Source organism: Wyeomyia smithii, chromosome 2, assembly GCF_029784165.1.
Source record: "Wyeomyia smithii strain HCP4-BCI-WySm-NY-G18 chromosome 2, ASM2978416v1, whole genome shotgun sequence".
Lineage (NCBI taxonomy): Eukaryota > Metazoa > Arthropoda > Insecta > Diptera > Culicidae > Wyeomyia > Wyeomyia smithii.
In genome coordinates this window covers 159,264,906-159,284,225 of record NC_073695.1, presented here as the reverse complement: position 1 = coordinate 159,284,225, position 19,320 = coordinate 159,264,906, and the positions used below count along the sequence as shown (strand labels likewise).

The window sequence follows — 19,320 nt, the reverse complement described above, 5'->3', positions numbered from 1 at the left end:
CTGGTTTTCCCTGGTTGAATTACTAGATTTTCAAATTCAGGGGCCTAACTTCGATATAGACGTTAGTCAACGTCAAAACGTGTTTTTTTACGCGGATTTTTGAATTAACGCGGTTTTTTACGCGACTTTTTTTACGAGGTACGTATCCCCCGCGTAAAAATAAAACCTGACTGTATTTGCAAAACATATTTTATGACTATCAAATAAAATTTATTTATAATCAAAGGCCTTAATGCAAGCCAATTTGAAACAAAAACAAAACCAGACTAAATTCTTGAAGCATTTTGATTATCACTTGCTATATTCTCTCTTCATCTTCCTCTCACTTCCACTCACATCCGCTACCCGGGAGTACGCGCCCTTATGCTGGCCACCAAGCCCAGGGAACTGTTTCTCATTCTCATCTTTAAACCAACCTTTCAATCGCCTTCCCAAACTATCTCCACTCCCATCCGAAGGCAATCGTATCGTCGTTGTTTGTATTGAACCTCAAACCTATAGAAGAAACATATAGGTTCCCATTAAATAAAAACAACTATTTTAAGATAGTTCCTAGCTCTCGTTTTAATGTTAGCTTATTACAGGTATAATAAAAACGATCTTTGTGGGTTGGAACGAATCCTATTTTGCTTTGCTGTTTAGGATGATACCATCGTACTTTTGCTGGAACCACTTCATTGCGTCTTCTTTTGTAAGACGATGAATAAAGCCAATTTTACCGGTTTTGCGTCGCCTTTGTGCTACATTGTATCCTGTTGATTAGAAAAACAAATTTTAGAAAAAAAAAAGATTTAGTTACACTACATTCTAACAACTTATAATATCAATATGTATGATTGACTGAAACTCTGTCAGACCATGTGTCAAACAGCAAAGTACTTCATTCAATCATTTTTTTCTCTGCACATGACTGAACACCGTTTTAAGGGTGCATTAAAGGTGTTTAATTATTGTGCATACAAAATATGCTAATACAGGCTGTTCCGTTTCCCCACCAAAACTAACCCCGACCAATGCAGCAACGAGCAGCATCTGTGCGAGCCACCGCAGCTGCTATAAAAGAACTCTCTGAAAGAAAAAGCGTTCATCACATGATCATCACTCTCTGCTAGCTTGTTGAGCAGTACAGGAGTTTATTTTCGCTCCGTTCGTTTTGTACGTTCGTTCGTAAGTTTGTGTGTTCGCGTTGGAAGCCGACGCTACGGTGAACCCTAATATGGGTAAATCAAAAACCAGTTCCAGTACGGGGAAAAGGCCTCGGCCTGACAATACGCCTGATCCTGCGGCTAAAAAGCTTTTGGCCAACAACAGATTCGCTGTCCTGGAAAACGTCACGGATCCCGAAGTAGTGAAGAAGGAGAAAATCCCACCTTTCTATGTGAAAGGCTTCCCGGAAGGACTACGTGAAGCAATTGTGTTTTATGTCGACAAAGGACTGAAATGCACCATCCGCATGTGCACTGAGGGATACAAACTGATGGTTCCGTCGTTGAATCATTACAAGGCGGTGCAAGTGATACTGCAGAAACACGAGGTGGAATGTTTCTCCCATGACATCGAAGCAGAAAAACCCCTCAAGGTTGTTCTCCGCGGTCTTCCTGACATGGAAGTTGACACCCTGTTGGAGGAACTGAAGGCAAATGGACTCTAACCAATCCAGATTCACAGGATGACGCGGCACAACAAAACTCGGAAGTACCGTGATCAATTATATCTCGTAAACCTGGAGAAAAATTCAACGTGCCTGGCGGACCTGCGGTCCATTCGAGCACTTTTTCACATCATCGTAGCCTGGGAGCGTTACAAACCAGTGCATCGTGACGTCACCCAATGCTCTAACTGCCTGCTGTTTTTATACGTGACTAAAAATTGCCATATGGCGTACCGTTGCATCAAGTGTGGCCAAACGCACGCCCCCGATGCCTGCCTGATGGAGACCGCCGATCCGGTGTGCGCCAACTGTGGGGCTGCCCACAAAGCAACCAGTAGAACGTGCCCGAAACGCGCAGAGTTCATCGAGATTCGTAAGTGGGCCTCCACTAACAATCAACCAAGTCGCCGAAAAGTGCCTCCAAACAACACAAAGGAGTTCCCTGCCATTGGCTCCCGGCACCCCATACCTTTGCTCGCCCCGCTACCGCTGAATTCAACCACCATACCAGTCACAGCTGCCTCTACGTATGCTGAAGCAACGAAATCCGGTAGCCGTTCACCCCCACCAGGTCTCCAAGGGAACTCGTCCGCGATGACTTTCTCCCAAGCTGCAACTGGCACAACTGAAAACGAACCCATGCTCACCATGGAGCAATACGTTTCACTGGTCGTGGAATGCATCAACACTTTTCGCAATTGCAAAAGCAGAGCTGAACAACTGCAGTCTGCGGTGATGATCGCTTCAAATATGGACCGTGAAATCATCAAGATTGCTAACTGGAACGCTTGCTCTATCAGAAACAAGAATTACGAGCTTGTTGACTCCCTCAACGTACACAAAATAGACATTGCAGTCATCACAGAGACGCATCTCAAACCTGAGGTAAACATCTTTCTTCCCGATTTCCGATTGGTACGGCTGGATCGAGCATATTCTTCTGGAGAAGGTGTGGCTATTGCTCTTCGGCGTGAAGTAAGCTGTCATCTGCTACCAAGTTCCAACTCAAAGTCATCGAGGCCGTGGGATTGGAAGTAACCATTGGAGTCGGTCCCATTACCATCATCGCAGCCTACTGTCCCAAGCAAGTCAACGTAAGGGACGGGACGGCAACGAACCTAAGAAGCGACATCATCAAACTGACTCGGAGGCAGGGACAGTTCATCATTGCGAGTGACCTCAACGCAAAACACCAAGCCTGGGGCAACAGTCGAAGCAACCAAAACGGCCTGATCCTCTTCAACGATCTACAAGTAGGCAACTACAACATCCTAGGTCCGGCCGCTCCCACCCGGCTGAGCAGATCCGGAGTACACGCAACCATCGACCTGTTCATCTCCAACATGAGCAACATCACCAACCCGGTTGTACACCAAGAACTCAGCTCGGACCACTTCCCAGTGGTAGTCGAAGTTGGATCCTCTGCTAATCGATTCCAAGTCTCTCGGCGTAGCTACCATCGAGTCGATTGGGCGCGGTTCCAGCGATGTGTGGACAACGCAATAGACTACAGCGTCCAGCTTGAGTCCTCAGAAAACATCGACCAGTGTCTTCAGTCCATCAATGAGGCGTTATCCCATGCTCGGGATCTACATGTGCCGGCTTCCAGTCTGGTGAGTAACTCTCTGAACCTAGACAACACAACCAAACGATATATCCAATTCCGTAATACTATTAGACGACAGTATCCGCGCTCTGGCCTGCCTCACCTGAAGACCAGTATCAATCGTCTTAACAAAATCATCAAAGCCAGGTTGGTGGATCTAAGAAACAAACATTTTTCTCAACATCTTCGCTCCCTCCCAGTGGGTGGATAGCCGTTCTGGAGACTTACCAAAATTTTGATAACCAAACCGAGACCTATTCCCCCTCTATCATCCTCAACACCAACCCCCGGTCATTTACTTCTAACAGCATCTGAAAAAGCCAATGCACTTGGTCAGCATTTTGTCAGCTCTCACAATTTGGGTCATGCCATGGTTAGCCCGCACGAGCATGCCGTCTAGGAAGTAATAACTAGAGTCGCCGGTCTTCCCTCAGTCATTCCCGATGAATCTAAAACATCTGCTGATGAGGTGTTAGCTGCCATCAAGCGCACCAAGAACATGAAGGCTGCCGGCGTCGATGAGGTCCTCAACCTTGAGCTGAAAAACTTGAGTCGAGAATTTTTCGAACACTTGGCAGCGATATTTAATAAGTTTCTGGAGCTCAGCTATTTTCCGTCTCGCTGGAAGCTAGCTAAAGTGATCCCCAATCACAAACCTGGTAAGGACCCTACCAACGCTAAAAACTATCGTCCCATCAGCCTGTTATCGTGCATCTCGAGGTTGTTCGAAAAATTGATTCTTAGTCGCTTACTAGAATTCGTAAACCAGAATAACATCTTCCTCCCAGAACAGTTCTGGTTTAGACAGGGAACAAGTCAAGAAAAACATCTGCTATGGCATTGTTGGACATCGAAAAAGCGTTCGATAATGTCTGGCATGATGGCCTGGTGTTTAAGCTGCAGCGATTCAACTTCCCGATCTTCCTCGTGAAGATCATCAAGAATTATCTGTTGAATAGATCATTCCAGGTCTTCCTCAACAACATTCCCTCTGATTCGTTTAACGTAGATGCTGGGGTTCCACAGGAAAGCCTTCTTGGTCCCATCCTGTTCAACATATTTATTACAGATGCTCCTCCCCTTCCGGGTGGTGGCATCCTGTCTATGTTTGCAGACGACACTGCCATTATCTACAAAGGTCGAGTGGTTAGAGCTTTGACGCGTAGACTACAAGAGGGTCTGGATGTTTTGTCCGACTATTTCAACAGCTGGAAGATCTGCATCAATGCAGCTAAGACCCAAGCTATTATATTCCCGCATTCAAAATCAACTCGACTTGTTCCACCTGCCAATGTGAGAATCCATCTCAATAACACACCCATCGAATGGTCGAGTGAGGTTGTCTATCTTGGTCTCTCCCTGGACCAAAAACTTCTATTTCGTTCACACGTAGAGAAAACTGTTACCAAGTGCAACATACTGACCAAATCCCTCTATCCTCTCATTAATAAGAAATCCACTCTTTCCCTCACAAGCCGTTCACAAGCAAATAATTTTACCGGTCATAGAGTACGCTTTACCTGTCTGGGAGGACTGCGCTAAACCCCACCATCTTAATCTTCAGATTGTTCAGAATAAAATATTACGTATGATCTTAAACACCCCTCCGAGGACACACACTCTGAGATCCATCGCCTGGCTGGTCTTCAGGTGCTGGAAGAACGGAGAACAACATTGTTGACTAGGTTCAGAGAGTCCTGCGTCAGGTCACCTCACCAGATCATTCGTGAGCTGGTACCTTAGTTTTAAGTTAATTTTAAGTTAGTTATTCGTAGTGTTACTGCCGTGATAAAATTAAATTCCATAACCCGCGCGAGCAGCGCCAATAAACTCAAAACGTAAATAAACAGAAGATCAAATTTCAATCGAATGCTCCCGCAGGTAGCATGTAGTAGCCATGCACTCACAGGTAGAACGATTGGCAACAAAATAGTAATTACGTAGGGTCAGCGTTTTGAGGCAGGTGGCTCACGCTGCCGTACTTTAAAGACTGTATTATACATTGATTTGTAAATATTGAATTGTAAGCGTAAAATTAGTATATACGGAAATTTTGATTGAAAAAAATCGAAGTTTATGGTTAGTCTGAATTTAGTCGTTTCATGGGACGGACCGAACCTTCCTATATTACTAAGTGATTACTCTTTGATTTCTCTTCAAGAAGCATAGACCTCCACATTAGCGAGGACACTAGCTAGAAGACTTAATCAGGCCAGAGTGATCCTTAATGGTATACAGAAAATCCTTTAGAACGTAACCTATTTCCCCCTTCCAGACGCATAGGCCTTCGCTGTAGTAAGGCAACTAGCAGGAAACGGGAGAGGCCGGGTAGTCGTTGCTAACAGGAGTCTTGGTCCGCCTCGATTATCGGTTCCGCTCGCGTATTTAACTGTCGTTCGGTGACAAAGCCTTGTTAACCCGTACCTTCGCCCGGGGAGGCCGCGTAACGCGAATAACATATGGTGGCTCCAGAGAGGAGCAAGTGAACTCAAACTCTATTAACTCGATCGTGCGCGGTATCGGTAGCGTGTCGGACACTCGAAATAAAACCTAACATTAACAAAATGGTTAAGTTTGTGGATAACCCGAATGGGCACTGTCGGATGTGCATCGAATCCGACGAGAAAGGTGTACTTGTGGAATGCTGCGAATGTGACCGTTGGTTCCACTTGGCATGCGTGGGACTGAAGGACCCGCCGAGAAGTGAGGACTACTGGACATGCCAAAAATGCTACGAGATTGCAGAAAATCAGCAAAAGATGGAAGAAAAACTTAAGAAATTGGAAGCCCAAGCCAAAGGCAAACGAGCACCATCGTCGGAAAGAACGACAACAACCGAAGAAATATTGCGTATTCATCAGAAAACTATGGAGGCTGTCGTTAAGCAGCTCCAAGTTAAACCCGAACCAACTTCAGATATCAGTCTGGCCCAACCCAATCAAAACGAAGATTGGACAATCTACCTGAAAAGGCAAGCTCTGGCTGACTTGCCTAGGTTTGATGGCGCGCCAAAAGATTGGCCAAAATTTAAGAAAACATACGAAGAAACCACAAAAGCAGGAGCTTTTACTAATCTTGAAAACTTAAACCGGCTGCAGAAGGTTCTGCGTGGAAATGCCGCAAAAACTGTGAGTCAACTGCTGATCGACCCGGAGAATGTTAAGAAAATAATCGAAAGACTAGAAGAAACATACGGTCGACCAGAAGCGATTTATAACGAACTTCTCCACGAACTAATAAAAATTCGTAAGGAGAATAAAAGTACATTATTAGAAATAGCAGATGCACTGGATAATCTCATGAGTACAATAAATGTAATCAATTGTGCTCAATATCTGAACGACCCTCGTTTGGTCGATACTATAGTAAAGAAATTGCCCTATAATATTCAAATAAAGTGGGCTGAAGAATTGAGCAAAGAAAACATTCATTGCCCAGATTTAAGAATACTGAATGAATGGATAAAACCACTCGCCAAAATTCAGAGGATGGTTAACCCTTCGATCGAGAGCTCTGAAAGGAAGTCAAGAGTAAACATTCACCAAGATAACCGGAAAAAGTTCTACAACAAATGTCCATTTTGCGAAAAGGACCACAAATTCTATGAATGTGATACATTCAAAAAAATGAACACGGAAGCAAGGAGAAAAATTGTTACACAAAAACGACTTTGCTTTGGGTGTCTAGGAGCAAACCATCTAATGAAAGATTGCGAACGTGCTAGAACATGTGACATCGATAAATGCCAGGAAAAACATAGTAGATGGCTACATCCGAGAAATAAGAAAAACGTAGACAAGGCCAACAAAATGATGACGACGCCGAAAGAAGAAATCGTAAAAAAGCTTGTAACCACAGAAAACGCTTCATCTTCTAACTCTGGAACTACAAATTACCATCAAACATTCAGAAATAATATTTATTTCCAAATTATTCCCATAACACTTAGAAACAAGGGAAAGGAAGTTAATACGTTTGCTTTCTTAGACGCCGGCTCATCACTAACTTTGATCGAGGAACAAATTGCTGATGATCTCGGCCTAGAGGGACGCTCGAATCCTCTCAAACACACCTGGACGCAAAACGTCACCAAGCAATCGAACAGCAGGCAGGTACAAGTTACACTCGTCGGACCTTCAAAGAAACCATTTATCCTGAAGGGCGTAAGAACAATTGACAACCTCCAGCTACCAATTCAATCTCTAGACATGGATGCTATGAAAAAACAATACGATCATCTGAAAGACTTACCCATTGAAAGCTATACGGTAGCACGACCATCAATACTAATTGGTCTCGACAACGCGCATCTACCAATGCCTATGGACAGAAGAATGTTAGACGAGAATTCTCCTATGGCTATGAGAACCAAACTAGGATGGATTCTCTTTGGTAACCTCAAGTTGAATACCGCACAAGACTATGTCATGGCAATACAGGAAAATGACGAGATGCGAAACATGATGAAGCGGTATCTCAGCACAGAAGATTTTGGAGTCAAAACAGTCGAAAGTCTGCCAAAGGGTAAGGAGGACAAAAGAGTTGAAGTAATAATCAACGACACACTGAAATATCTAGGGAATAGATACGAAATTGGAATGCTGTTCAGACAGGACGATGTCAAATTCCCTGACAGTTACCAAAACGCCTTAAGACGATTAACTCTGTCAGAGAAAATGCTTGCGAAAAATGAGAAACTCAAGCAATGGGCCATACTTAACTTTAAAGAGTACGTTGCGAAAGGATATGCCAGAAAATTAACACCAGCAGAATTACTTACACCTACAAACAAAGTTTATTATCTACCACACTTTATCGTCATAAATGAAAACAAGAACAAATCAAGATTAGTGTTTGACGCCAAAGCAGAAGTTAAGGGTGTCTCATTAAACTCAACCCTTTTACCGGGGCCGGACGCCACAACATCGATCTTCGGAATATTACTACGTTTTAGAGAAGGAAACATAGCGATAAGCGGTGACATCCAGGAAATGTTTCATCAAGTGAGAATTCGTCCGGAGGATCAGCACGTACTACGCTTCTTATGGAGAGATTGCGATACATCAAAACCACCGGAAGTATACGTCATGATGGTTATGATATTTGGCGCCATCTGTTCACCGGCCTGCGCTCAAATAGTAAAAAACTTTAAGCATGAGCATGAGCATGATTGACCGCCCGCGGTTGCTACTCCGTTATTGCCAGATCAGCTGTAATTACACAGAGAACCAATGGATGATGCTTGGGATTAACATTCATCCTCAATGTGTAAAAACTGGTGACCTTAATCTTTATATTAGGCAATACCAGCGCCGGCCGCATCCGAATGCAGGTCAAAGAAGGAGTGTGTATGGGAATATGTTGACGTGATACTCGCTTTATTGGAAGCCGAGAACACCTCTGCACTTCCACGAGAAATCACTGGGATGTTGGAGGAAAGGGTAAGGTTTGCAGCAGGTTTCGTTTTGGTAAACGATGCGCTGAGTTCTAATACCGGGTTCATAATAACAAATATCGCGCGTACGAGTTCATTATATCTTCTACGGAATCATAACGCGATCCGAACTTATTCCGGTTGATGATGTAACACCGCAAAAATAACGCGCACACGAGGATACCGGACCTATAATCTAATCAAGACAGACTCCAATATTCGAAAATTGGTTAATGAAGTTATTATGCAACTACCGAAACGTATCTCTCATTGATTTATCTCAGCTGACTACACAATGTTACGAAGCAACCAGATATGCATTAACCAAAAACAAGACAAAAGTAAATATATAGACCCTCAACACATACTGCAAGCGGTCAGCAAGAGAGCTTCAAAAACGGCCATCGCCGTTCAAATCGAACGAAAAAAAAAGAAAAAGAAAAAAAAGATGTGTGCGTTGACAGACGAGTCGCGTATAATCCGGATATTAATTGCAAATAATTGCGATATTTGGTGGCGATTAATTACAATGTTTTGTCGCGATTAATTATTTACGATATTTATCGAACGAACGGAACCTACTCTGAATTACTGCGTGCTGGAATAGAACCTACGGGTGGACAGTAGAGATGGTCGGGTACGGGTATTTTTACCCGAAACCCATACCCGACGGGTTCGGGTCGGGTTTCGGGTAGCGTAAAAAAATATTTTACGGGTTCGGGTCGGGTACGGGTAATTTAAAAACCAAGGCTTCGGGTTCGGGTCGGGTACGGGTTTGAAAAATTCTCAATTGGTCGGGTACGGGTCGGGTACGGGTAATTTGATTTTCGTGTATTATGAGAAATTAATTTTTAACATTTCAAACCTAGGTGTTTTCTTAGTGTCGATAATCGGAAAGATCGAACAAGAAATTGCCCATTCTCACTCAACGAGAGATCGGCCAATACCTATTCTGACAGTTGTCGGCAGTGTTTGCACCAAGGGAATGACATCATGCTATCTCTTTCTAATGTGAAAGTCAATAATTCTTCCTGCAGCCATTTTGAGTTAAATGGAATTTTTGCCAGGCTTTTTTCATATTTGTGAGGAAAACCGCGGAGCGTTGCACAGTAAGGCAACAAAATACAAAGGCTGGTTTAGTAATAAAAGTGTGGATAAATGCGACAAAAATATGATATTTACTTAATTTTGGGGTGCTTAACACCAATCTCCATTCCATTTTTTATTTGGGGCCGTCCATAAAGCAGGTGACCTTATTATTAATGATTTTGGCACTTTTCACCTTAGCCACAGGGCGTCTTCCTCACAGAAACAAATTACGTAGCTTTTGCACCACAACCAAACCAAATTTAGCGAAAAAAAAATTTTTTTAAATTAAAACAAAATAGGTAATACATACAAATCAACTACGAATCAACTTTTTCTTTGACACCAAAAAAATCCAAGCTATCATTGAAGCTGTTTCAAAGTAATGAATTTTTTTAAACACATGTCAAAAATATCTGTATGCCAAACTTCGAAAAGTTATAAAAGAACAGATCTCATGATATTGCACCCACATTTTGGATTTAGGCACTTGAATATTATAGCAATAAAGGAAAAATATTATGAAACAGCTGACGTAAAAAAAATTCAGGCGGATGGCCATCGATTCTCTACTGTGCATTGAGATGTTTGGTACGAAGCAAATATGTATATGAGATTTGACAGCGATAGCATAGTCTTTGTTTGCACTGTGACCAGGGATATACAGAAATATCTGTGTTATACCGATTTTTAGATTGAATCGATGACACCGAATCTGTACTAAAAAATTACAGGTTTTTGGCAAATGCAAATGAATTATTAAATTTTTCTCAAGTTATAAACAATATTGACTTTGACTTTATTATAATATTAAGATTTCAGGTTGCTGCGATGTTCACATAAAACTCGTCGCTTTTTTAACTTTACCAGACATGCACTTTTCATAGTGGACCTCTTCCTTATAGTGGGCCTGGAACTCTGGGTTCATTAACATGCGTTCACATTCACACTCGGTTTTTGTCTAACTCCGGCCATCATCTCGAGAATATAACGAGCATATAACGTGCGAGGTACCCAGGTATTTTGAAAAAAAAAAAAAAAAAAAAATCCAGGACGGGTCGGGTACGGGTCGGGTTCAAGCAATTTCGGCGTTGTTTTCTTTCGGGTACGGGTCGGGTACGGGTCGGGTACGGGTAGTTGGAATAGATATTTTTCGGGTTCGGGTCGGGTACGGGTATTTTAAACAAACCAGACTACGGGTTCGGGTCGGGTACGGGTTTGAAAATTTTCGATTAGTCGGGTACGGGTAACAAATTTCCCATACCCGACCATCTCTAGTGGACAGTCTGCGAATAAATGGTTTGGTACACCTCGGAAGTCACAACACACCGAAAATCTATATTTGAGCAAAGCTCACCTGGGCCGAAAACACGTTTACCCCGGAAAGTTATGCGCGACCGCTCTATTCCCTCTTACCGACGCTACGCGCGGAGATACGGTATTTCGCGTTGATTACCACTTACTTCTTGAATAATAAAGCGAAGATACCTACTGAGTATGAAAAACTGGCGAAGTTTCATGCATTCATAGCTAGAAAATTTTTGAAAATGCAAATATGCATATCTAACAAGACCGAGTACTAATTAGATTTAACAAATCGCAATCAAAATTTATTTGCCATGCTGACCGACAAGATTTCTACTTAATTAAATTTAAAATTGTCTATGTGTTTCAGTATTTACTCAAAAGCTAGAAAAATCATAAATTAAGGGCATAAAACTGCTCAAAATGTTCGTAACAGCGTCTCCGTTCACCTGAGGAAATAATATCAACAATGAAGACTGACGCGCAACTGTTTCGACGCAGTTGGCGCCGCATCGGCCCAATCGGTAAATTAAAAAAATTCAAAACCGGCTTCCACGAAGCCGCGGTCACAAGCAGGGATGCCACAAACACAGGCCAATCTGTGCAAAACAAAATTTCCACACAAGTATATGTACATACAGAACTGCAAATGCGCCCTTCAAAATACAGGCCGATGTTAGGCCGACGCCACACTGCAAAGGACGCGGCGCGAAATGCGTCCTTTCTCACGCGAGGAGAAAAAACAACAATAAAAACTGACGCGCGTTAAAACACATCCCGAACTGTTTCGACGCAGTCACCCGAACAGCATCGGCCCCAGTACGCACTGTACCTACTGTAAACGATTGAGTGAGAAAATTCCAAAACCGGCATCTAAGAAACCGCGATAACAATCAGAGATGCCACATATGTAAATTTAAATTTATCTGTGAATTATAAATTTCTCATCCATACAGTTTACAGTTTACAGATTCGTAAAGCCATAAAGATTCCTACGATTTTCGACGAAATTTACAAATTTTTCTACAGACTTTTATACTGGAAATCTGTACAACATTTTCGATGTTCAGTATACAGAAATGTAGCATCCCCACAAAAGGAATTGTGAAAAGCAGAAAAAAAACATTGGTTCCCTTTTGCCATGCAAATCAAACAAAAAAAAAACACAGGCAAATCGTCAACAACACCAATACTTATCCTTTAATTCTCGCGTCCTCTCTGAACCATCTGGTGCGAGAACGTGCCACACGCAAGAGCAACCTTGCACTTACTCACACACACTTATGGCAAGGCAAGGGCTAGCGGGAAACGTGCTCCGCCACCGAAAAAGAAATGCAGCTCTCACAAATTAGCCACAAAATTGCACGAATCTTTCACGGATTTCAACATTGACGTCACTCTCACCGATAATACGAAACCGCCACATTTCGTATTACCTTTTACTCCACCCTTTGCACTTAAAATATAACGATTACGCGACGGGAAGGCTAAATAAAATACGTCGACATTATTGCACTATCCTCAACCGTACACGACAACCCTCGGAACACTTCATCGCGATTCAAATCAAACACTTGGAGTTCTCACCGAAACAACAGCGGCCTTCATTCAATAAACGTAGACACATCCCTTTTCCGGATAGAAAATAAATCTTATAAAAATTTGAAAAAACGATGAAAAATTCTGACGAGAAACATTTTCACGTCCGTTCTTGATCACAGCTTGCTTCGATCTCCCTCAAAGAGTAAAAAACTTTAATGCGAAAAAAATTCGAAAAAACTCACCCCGCCGCAGCAACCGCTATTGTAAAACAACACTACGTCGACGATTACCTAGACAGCTTCCACACTCAAGAAGAAGCAGTTCAAACAGTCAACGATGTTATAACAATCCACGAAAAGGGAGGTTTCTTCATAAGAAACTTCATATCAAACAAACGCGAGTTACTTCACTCACTCCCGAGTGGTTAATGGATTCAAACAAGAAAGATATAACTGACAAAGAGTCTCACGTAGAAAGGGTCCTAGGGCTACACTGGAATACACAACACGATTATTTTAGTTACCAACTAAGGTTGGATGAACTAAATGCAGAAGCATTAAAAACGTTAAACACACCGACAAAAAGAGAAGTACTTTCATTCGTGATGAGTATCTATGACCCGCTCGGATTAATATCGCACAAAATTATAGAAGGAAAAATAATTACATAAGGAATCGATGGAATGGGACTACACAATCACGTCACGCATTCTGCCCCGATGGCGAAATTGGATCAGTACGTTAAAACTGATGGGAAATCTAAAAATCCCAAGAAGTCTTCACATAAAAATCGGAGCACCTCTAGAACTCCACACGTTCGTAGATGCAAGTGAAAATGCGTTTGCCGCAGTAATTTACATAAAATGCGGAAATACCGGTAGCCTTGTGGCAGCTAAATCGAGAGTAGCACCTATTAAAACACTTTCAATACCACGATTAGAGTTGCAAGCAGCTGTGTTAGGCTCCCGGCTAGCAGAAACAATAGTAAATGAAATACGTCCGACAATATCAAAAAGAATATATTGGTCTGACTCGCAAACAGTCTTAGCATGAATTCGATCTGATCATCGTAAATATAAGCCTTTCGTGGCTCACCGCATAGGAGAAATTCTAGATACAACAACCGTACAACAGTGGCGTTGGGTCCCATCGCTGCAAAACCCAGCTGACGAAGCAACGAAGGAAGTGAAAAGAAAATCTATTTGGATAAATGGACCTGGATTCCTGCATCTTCAGGAAAACAACTGGCCTACGCAAAAACCAATTGAAGAAACCTCAGAAGAATCTAAGGATATATTAGCACTACATAAAACAACAGAAATACAGCAATATGATTTCATACGAGAAAACCGCTACTCAAATTACTGGAAACTAGTTCAACACCTATGTATACTACAGAAATTTGTCAATTGGATCGCAGAAAGGAAATTTCATAAAAGCTATTAACAGAAATGATCGAGACATCGTCGAAAATACGCTTTACAAAAAGGCCCAATGGGAAGCATTTCCTGTCGAAATGATGGACCTAACTAAAAATAAACAATTAACCAAGCAAGGTCCTTTATCAAGCCTGCGACCAGTGCTGGACGAGAATGGCGTCATGCGTAGCAGAGGACGGTTAGAAAACTTATCCGCATTGAAAAACTCGGCCAGACAGTTAATAATCCTTCCTCAAAAACACCACATTACCCATCTCCTTGTGAGATCATACCATGAAAAATACCTTCACCACGGAGATGAAACAGTAATCGGGGCACTTCAAACCAAATATTGGATTCTAGCAGTACGCGCCGTGCTGAAAAATGTTAAAACACACTGCCAACAATGCATCATCTGGAGAACGAAACCTAATCCACCACTGATGGCGGCGCTACCCGACTTTAGAGCAAAACCATATTAACATGCGTTCACGCATACAGGTGTGGATTACTCCGGCCCAGTACGCATACAGGTGTGGATTACTTCGGCCCAGTAAGAGTCCATAGATCCATAGAAAAGCGCTGGGGAGTATTGTTCACCTGCTTGTCGAGCCGAGCAGCACACATTGAAATGGCCGAAAAATTAGATACCGACAGTTTCCTAACATGTTTCAAAAACTTTTAAAACAGAAGAGGAAAGGTGTCCCATATGTACAGCGATAACGGCACGAACTTTATAGGTGCCTGGAATGAAATAAGAGAGCTACAAGCATGGGCGAATAAGATAAACACCACGATGGAGAAAGGACAATCGGCAGCACTCGAAATACAATGGTCATTTAACCCACCCGCAGCACCACATTTCGGCGGTGCATGGGAACGTTTAATAAAAATCATAAAGACTTCCTTGAAAAATATGTTTAAGAGTTGTAAAATGCCTACACCAGAACTACTAACAGCCGGCTTCATCCAGGCAGAGTTTCTGCTAAATTCCAGACCGCTTACTCATATACCGCTCGAAACGTTCAACGATGAAGTTCTAACACCGTTTCACATATTGATCAGACGAGCAGGAGAACATGTATCCCCAATTGCACCAACAGTAGATGGATTTAATAAAGAACAATGGAAGCTAGCGCAACACTACGGACAACTCTTTTGGGATCGTTGGAAAACAGAATACCTCCCAACATTAATAAAAAGAAACAAATGGACCGAGGAGATCATTCCACTTGAAGAAAACGATACCGTCATCATCACAGGCGACAACGTACCAGCTGGAAGATGGTTAAAGGGGCGTATAATAAAAACATACCCCGATAAAGATGGACAAGTCAGAAAGGCTGACATACAAACGGAAAAGGGCATTATAAAAAGAGCAGCGACAAAAATAGCGGTTCTCGACGTTACACAGAAGGAGAAACCAGAAGACGCTCAACATCTCCCATCAACGAGCATGCCGGAACAACACGTCATGATCATACACAACGACGTTAGCATCAAGGACAACGTAATCAACAACAGCAATAACAGCAACAACAACTCCAATCAAAACAACGACAAGGTCATCAATACGAAACGTAAACTAGCGGACGAAAATTTCTCTAACTGAGGAAAAAGAAATAAACTGGGTATTGACAAAATTAAGGAACTAAGAGACCAACATCTAAAGAAACATCCACCCCGAACTATACCAGAACGAAATAAGCGGATCAAACCATGCAGTTGGATTAAGGCACTTCTACTCAGCACCACGTTGTTATCAATCATATCTCCAGCAACATCTCTAAGAGTTCAGCCGATCAACAAGGACGGTCTTATATTTCACCATGAAGGAACGTGTATTGTACAAAGGGGACTATGGACCTCAGAAATAGAAACAAACATTAAACCTCTAGAAGATATAAAAGACATTGAAGACATGCAAACAAATTTAGGAAATGCATTAAGTAAAATATCAAGAATAATCAAAGACGACACCATTATCGAATCAGCGATAGCAGTAGAGCAACAATGTGTAGTTGCCATCGAAGATATACAAACAATGTTTCAAGAAAAAATGAAAAGAATGAAACGCAGCAAAGGTATTTTTGGGTTTTTGAAAGATTTAGTATTCGGAGGTGACGATTTAGAAGACCAACTACAAATAATACATCATGAAGATACCCTAAAGTTACATCAGTTATCTAATCTCATTAATACATTAGACGAAAAAACAAACACTTTGAAAACACAACTCAGCAAAAAAATGTTTAGTATTCAGGGAAGGTTAGATCATTTAACAAACCAATATAATTCAAAAAGAGCTGATATTGCAGTAAAAAAGTTGTTGGAAACCATAGTACTCGTTCGACAAATTACCGAAAGCACTTTAAATAAGTATAAATTAGTTCAACGAAATCCTATTTTAGAAACAGAGAGGCTACAAATACTTGCCAAAATAGAAAAGAAAATCCCACATGATTGTATGGTTCCAAAAGAACAATTTGCAAGCCATTATGAAATCACCTTAAAAAAAGATGTACTTCACATAATAATAAAAACAATTATTATAAATAGAGAGAAATTCGAACTATTCAGAATTATTCCAATCCCTAGAGTTTACAATAGATCCATCATAACGATAAATAATTCATTTATAGCGATCAATCACCAAGAACAATGCTTTTATATTTCTAAAGATGTAACTAAACTTAATGAAAGTTATTATATGACTCATCAAAATACTTTTCTTACGGAACCAGATTGCATTGTAGCTGCCATGCTGCATAAACTACCAAAAGAAATGTGTAAAATTGAACAACTTGAAATCGATTACTTTGAAATCATAACATTGTCTGATCCTAATGTAGTATTATATTATACCCAGAATCCACGAGAAATAATTATACATTGTGGTCAAAGAACCACAACACCACCACATTACGCAGCAATAATTTACATGGAACCTGAATGCGAAATTCGTTCAAAAAACAGTGTAACATACTCAAGCAATACTAGAGAATCAAAAAGTAGGAAGATTTTTTTCAAAGTTAAAATGAAATTCCACACGAAATAGATGAAAAACAAATAGCCGCATATACAGACATAACTGATGACATTACAACCACATCAAGTGGCAAAATCCAACCAATAAACAATCATCATTTGCTAACTCCAATTATCATTGTACTAACAACAATACTTTTAGCTATGATTGTTACTGTTCTATATTATATATTGCAAAAACAGAAAACCAGGAGACAACAAATTACACGATATCCACTACCTCAACCCAGAAAAAGGAAACCATGACCAAAACCAATTATAAGAATAAATGAAGATGCATTATAATATTTATCACGACAGATGTTAAGGTGGCGTAACTTTTCAGTTACGGGGGCCGGAATGTTACTGCCGTGATAAAATTAAATTCCATAACCCGCGCGAGCAGCGCCAATAAACTCAAAACGTAAATAAACAGAAGATCAAATTTCAATCGAATGCTCCCGCAGGTAGCATGTAGTAGCCATGCACTCACAGGTAGAACGATTGGCAACAAAATAGTAATTACGTAGGGTCAGCGTTTTGAGGCAGGTGGCTCACGCTGCCGTACTTTAAAGACTGTATTATACATTGATTTGTAAATATTGAATTGTAAGCGTAAAATTAGTATATAAGGAAATTTTGATTGAATAAAATCGAAGTTTATGGTTAGTCTGAATTTAGTCGTTTCATGGGACGGACCAAACCTTCCTATATTACTAAGTGATTACTCTTTGATTTCTCTTCAAGAAGCATAGACCTCGCCATTAGCGAGGACACTAGCTAGAAGACTTAATCAGGCCAGAGTGATCCTTAATGGTATACAGAAAATCCTTTAGAACGTAACCTATTTCCCCCTTCCAGAAGCATAGGCCTTCGCTGTAGTAAGGCAACTAGCAGGAAACGGGAGAGGCCGGGTAGTCGTTGCTAACAGGAGTCTTGGTCCGCCTCGATTATCGGTTCCGCTCGCGTATTTAACTGTCGTTCGGTGACAAAGCCTTGTTAACCCGTACCTTCGCCCGGGGAGGCCGCGTAACGCGAATAACACGTAGTTAAGTAGGTTATAAAAATTTATTTTTCAACTAAAAACATTCCTATAAAGGAAGAACTGTAAAATTCTACACAAATAATGTAAATCTATAGAAATAAGTAACCAGCAAACCTCAGAACAAAGATGCAGAGCCTTGAAAGGCTTAACAATAATTATGTAAACCATATGTAACCATTTAAAAATATGAATAAATATACTTTGAGTTAAAAAAAAGCGTTCATTCAGTTTTTATCGCGCAACCATTCACATCGTAGCAGCAGTAGCAGGAGATACAAGAGAATAAATAGTTGGTAGCATAGAAGCAGAGTTGTTTTCCTACATTCTTCTTCCTTTGGAGCTGAGCAAAAGACAATTCCTCCAGTTCTTTTCAGGACTAATTTGAGTTAATTTTTGAGCCAACTGCAAACTCCGTTCCCCTCTGGTGTTTATAGTCCACCATAAGACGTTCCAAGTGCGAACACAGTCATACCCTCGATATAACGTAACTCGATATAACGAAACTTTTACCTCGATACAAGGTAACTTTTTAAAATGTATTGAAATTGAAAATAAATGATACAGCAACTGTTTTTGGGCTATAAATTGCTTAAAAAAATGCTTGTAGTAAGTTTTGAAACCAATGCGAAAATTGTCCAAAATGTGCATAAGGATGGTTGGTAAACGGCTGGGCAATGCAATAGTTGGCATAAAATAGACCCCAGTGTGGTCCATTGCATAATGCCCAGCAACTTCTATCCCTACCTCCACGTGGTACCAACTGGGATACGAGCAACCAAGGGAAGATCGGTGAACCGGTGGAAACTTGGTCGTATGCTGACAGGGAAGGGGAGTTGTTCTTCTTGGAGAGCAGCTTGCCTGAGCGTCTGTTCCCCAGATCAGGGGCGGCTCAAACAGCGACTGAACCGGAGCGGACGACTGAACTATGAAATGCGGTGTCTCGCCAGCTACACCCAAGACGGCGGCCCCGTCGCGAGACTAGGCATCACATGCTGAAGGCCTGAAATGCTGAAAATAAACATACTACGAACAATCCAGAGAATGATACGAATCGGAACAATCGGTATAGACCTAGGCAAACGAAAAAGGACAACGATTGGAAACTTGGTACTTGGAATGTTAGGACTCTGCTCGAACCGGCACGCGCGGGCATCTTGGACAGAGAGCTATGGAAGGCAAATGTGGAGGTAGCAGCCATACAAGAGGT

General features: G+C 41.5%; 1 protein-coding gene across 1 annotated transcript in view; it reads right to left on the bottom strand.

Annotated features, from left to right (window-relative positions):
* Positions 1-538: 538 nt before the first annotated feature.
* Positions 539-19,320, bottom strand: part of LOC129724638 (60S ribosomal protein L11) — a 32,681-nt gene continuing 13,899 nt past the window's right edge. The window contains exon 2 of the mRNA XM_055679707.1: positions 539-752. Coding sequence (XP_055535682.1) covers positions 622-752 — 131 coding nt within the window. The 3' untranslated portion in view covers positions 539-621. The remainder of the gene's footprint in view (positions 753-19,320) is intronic.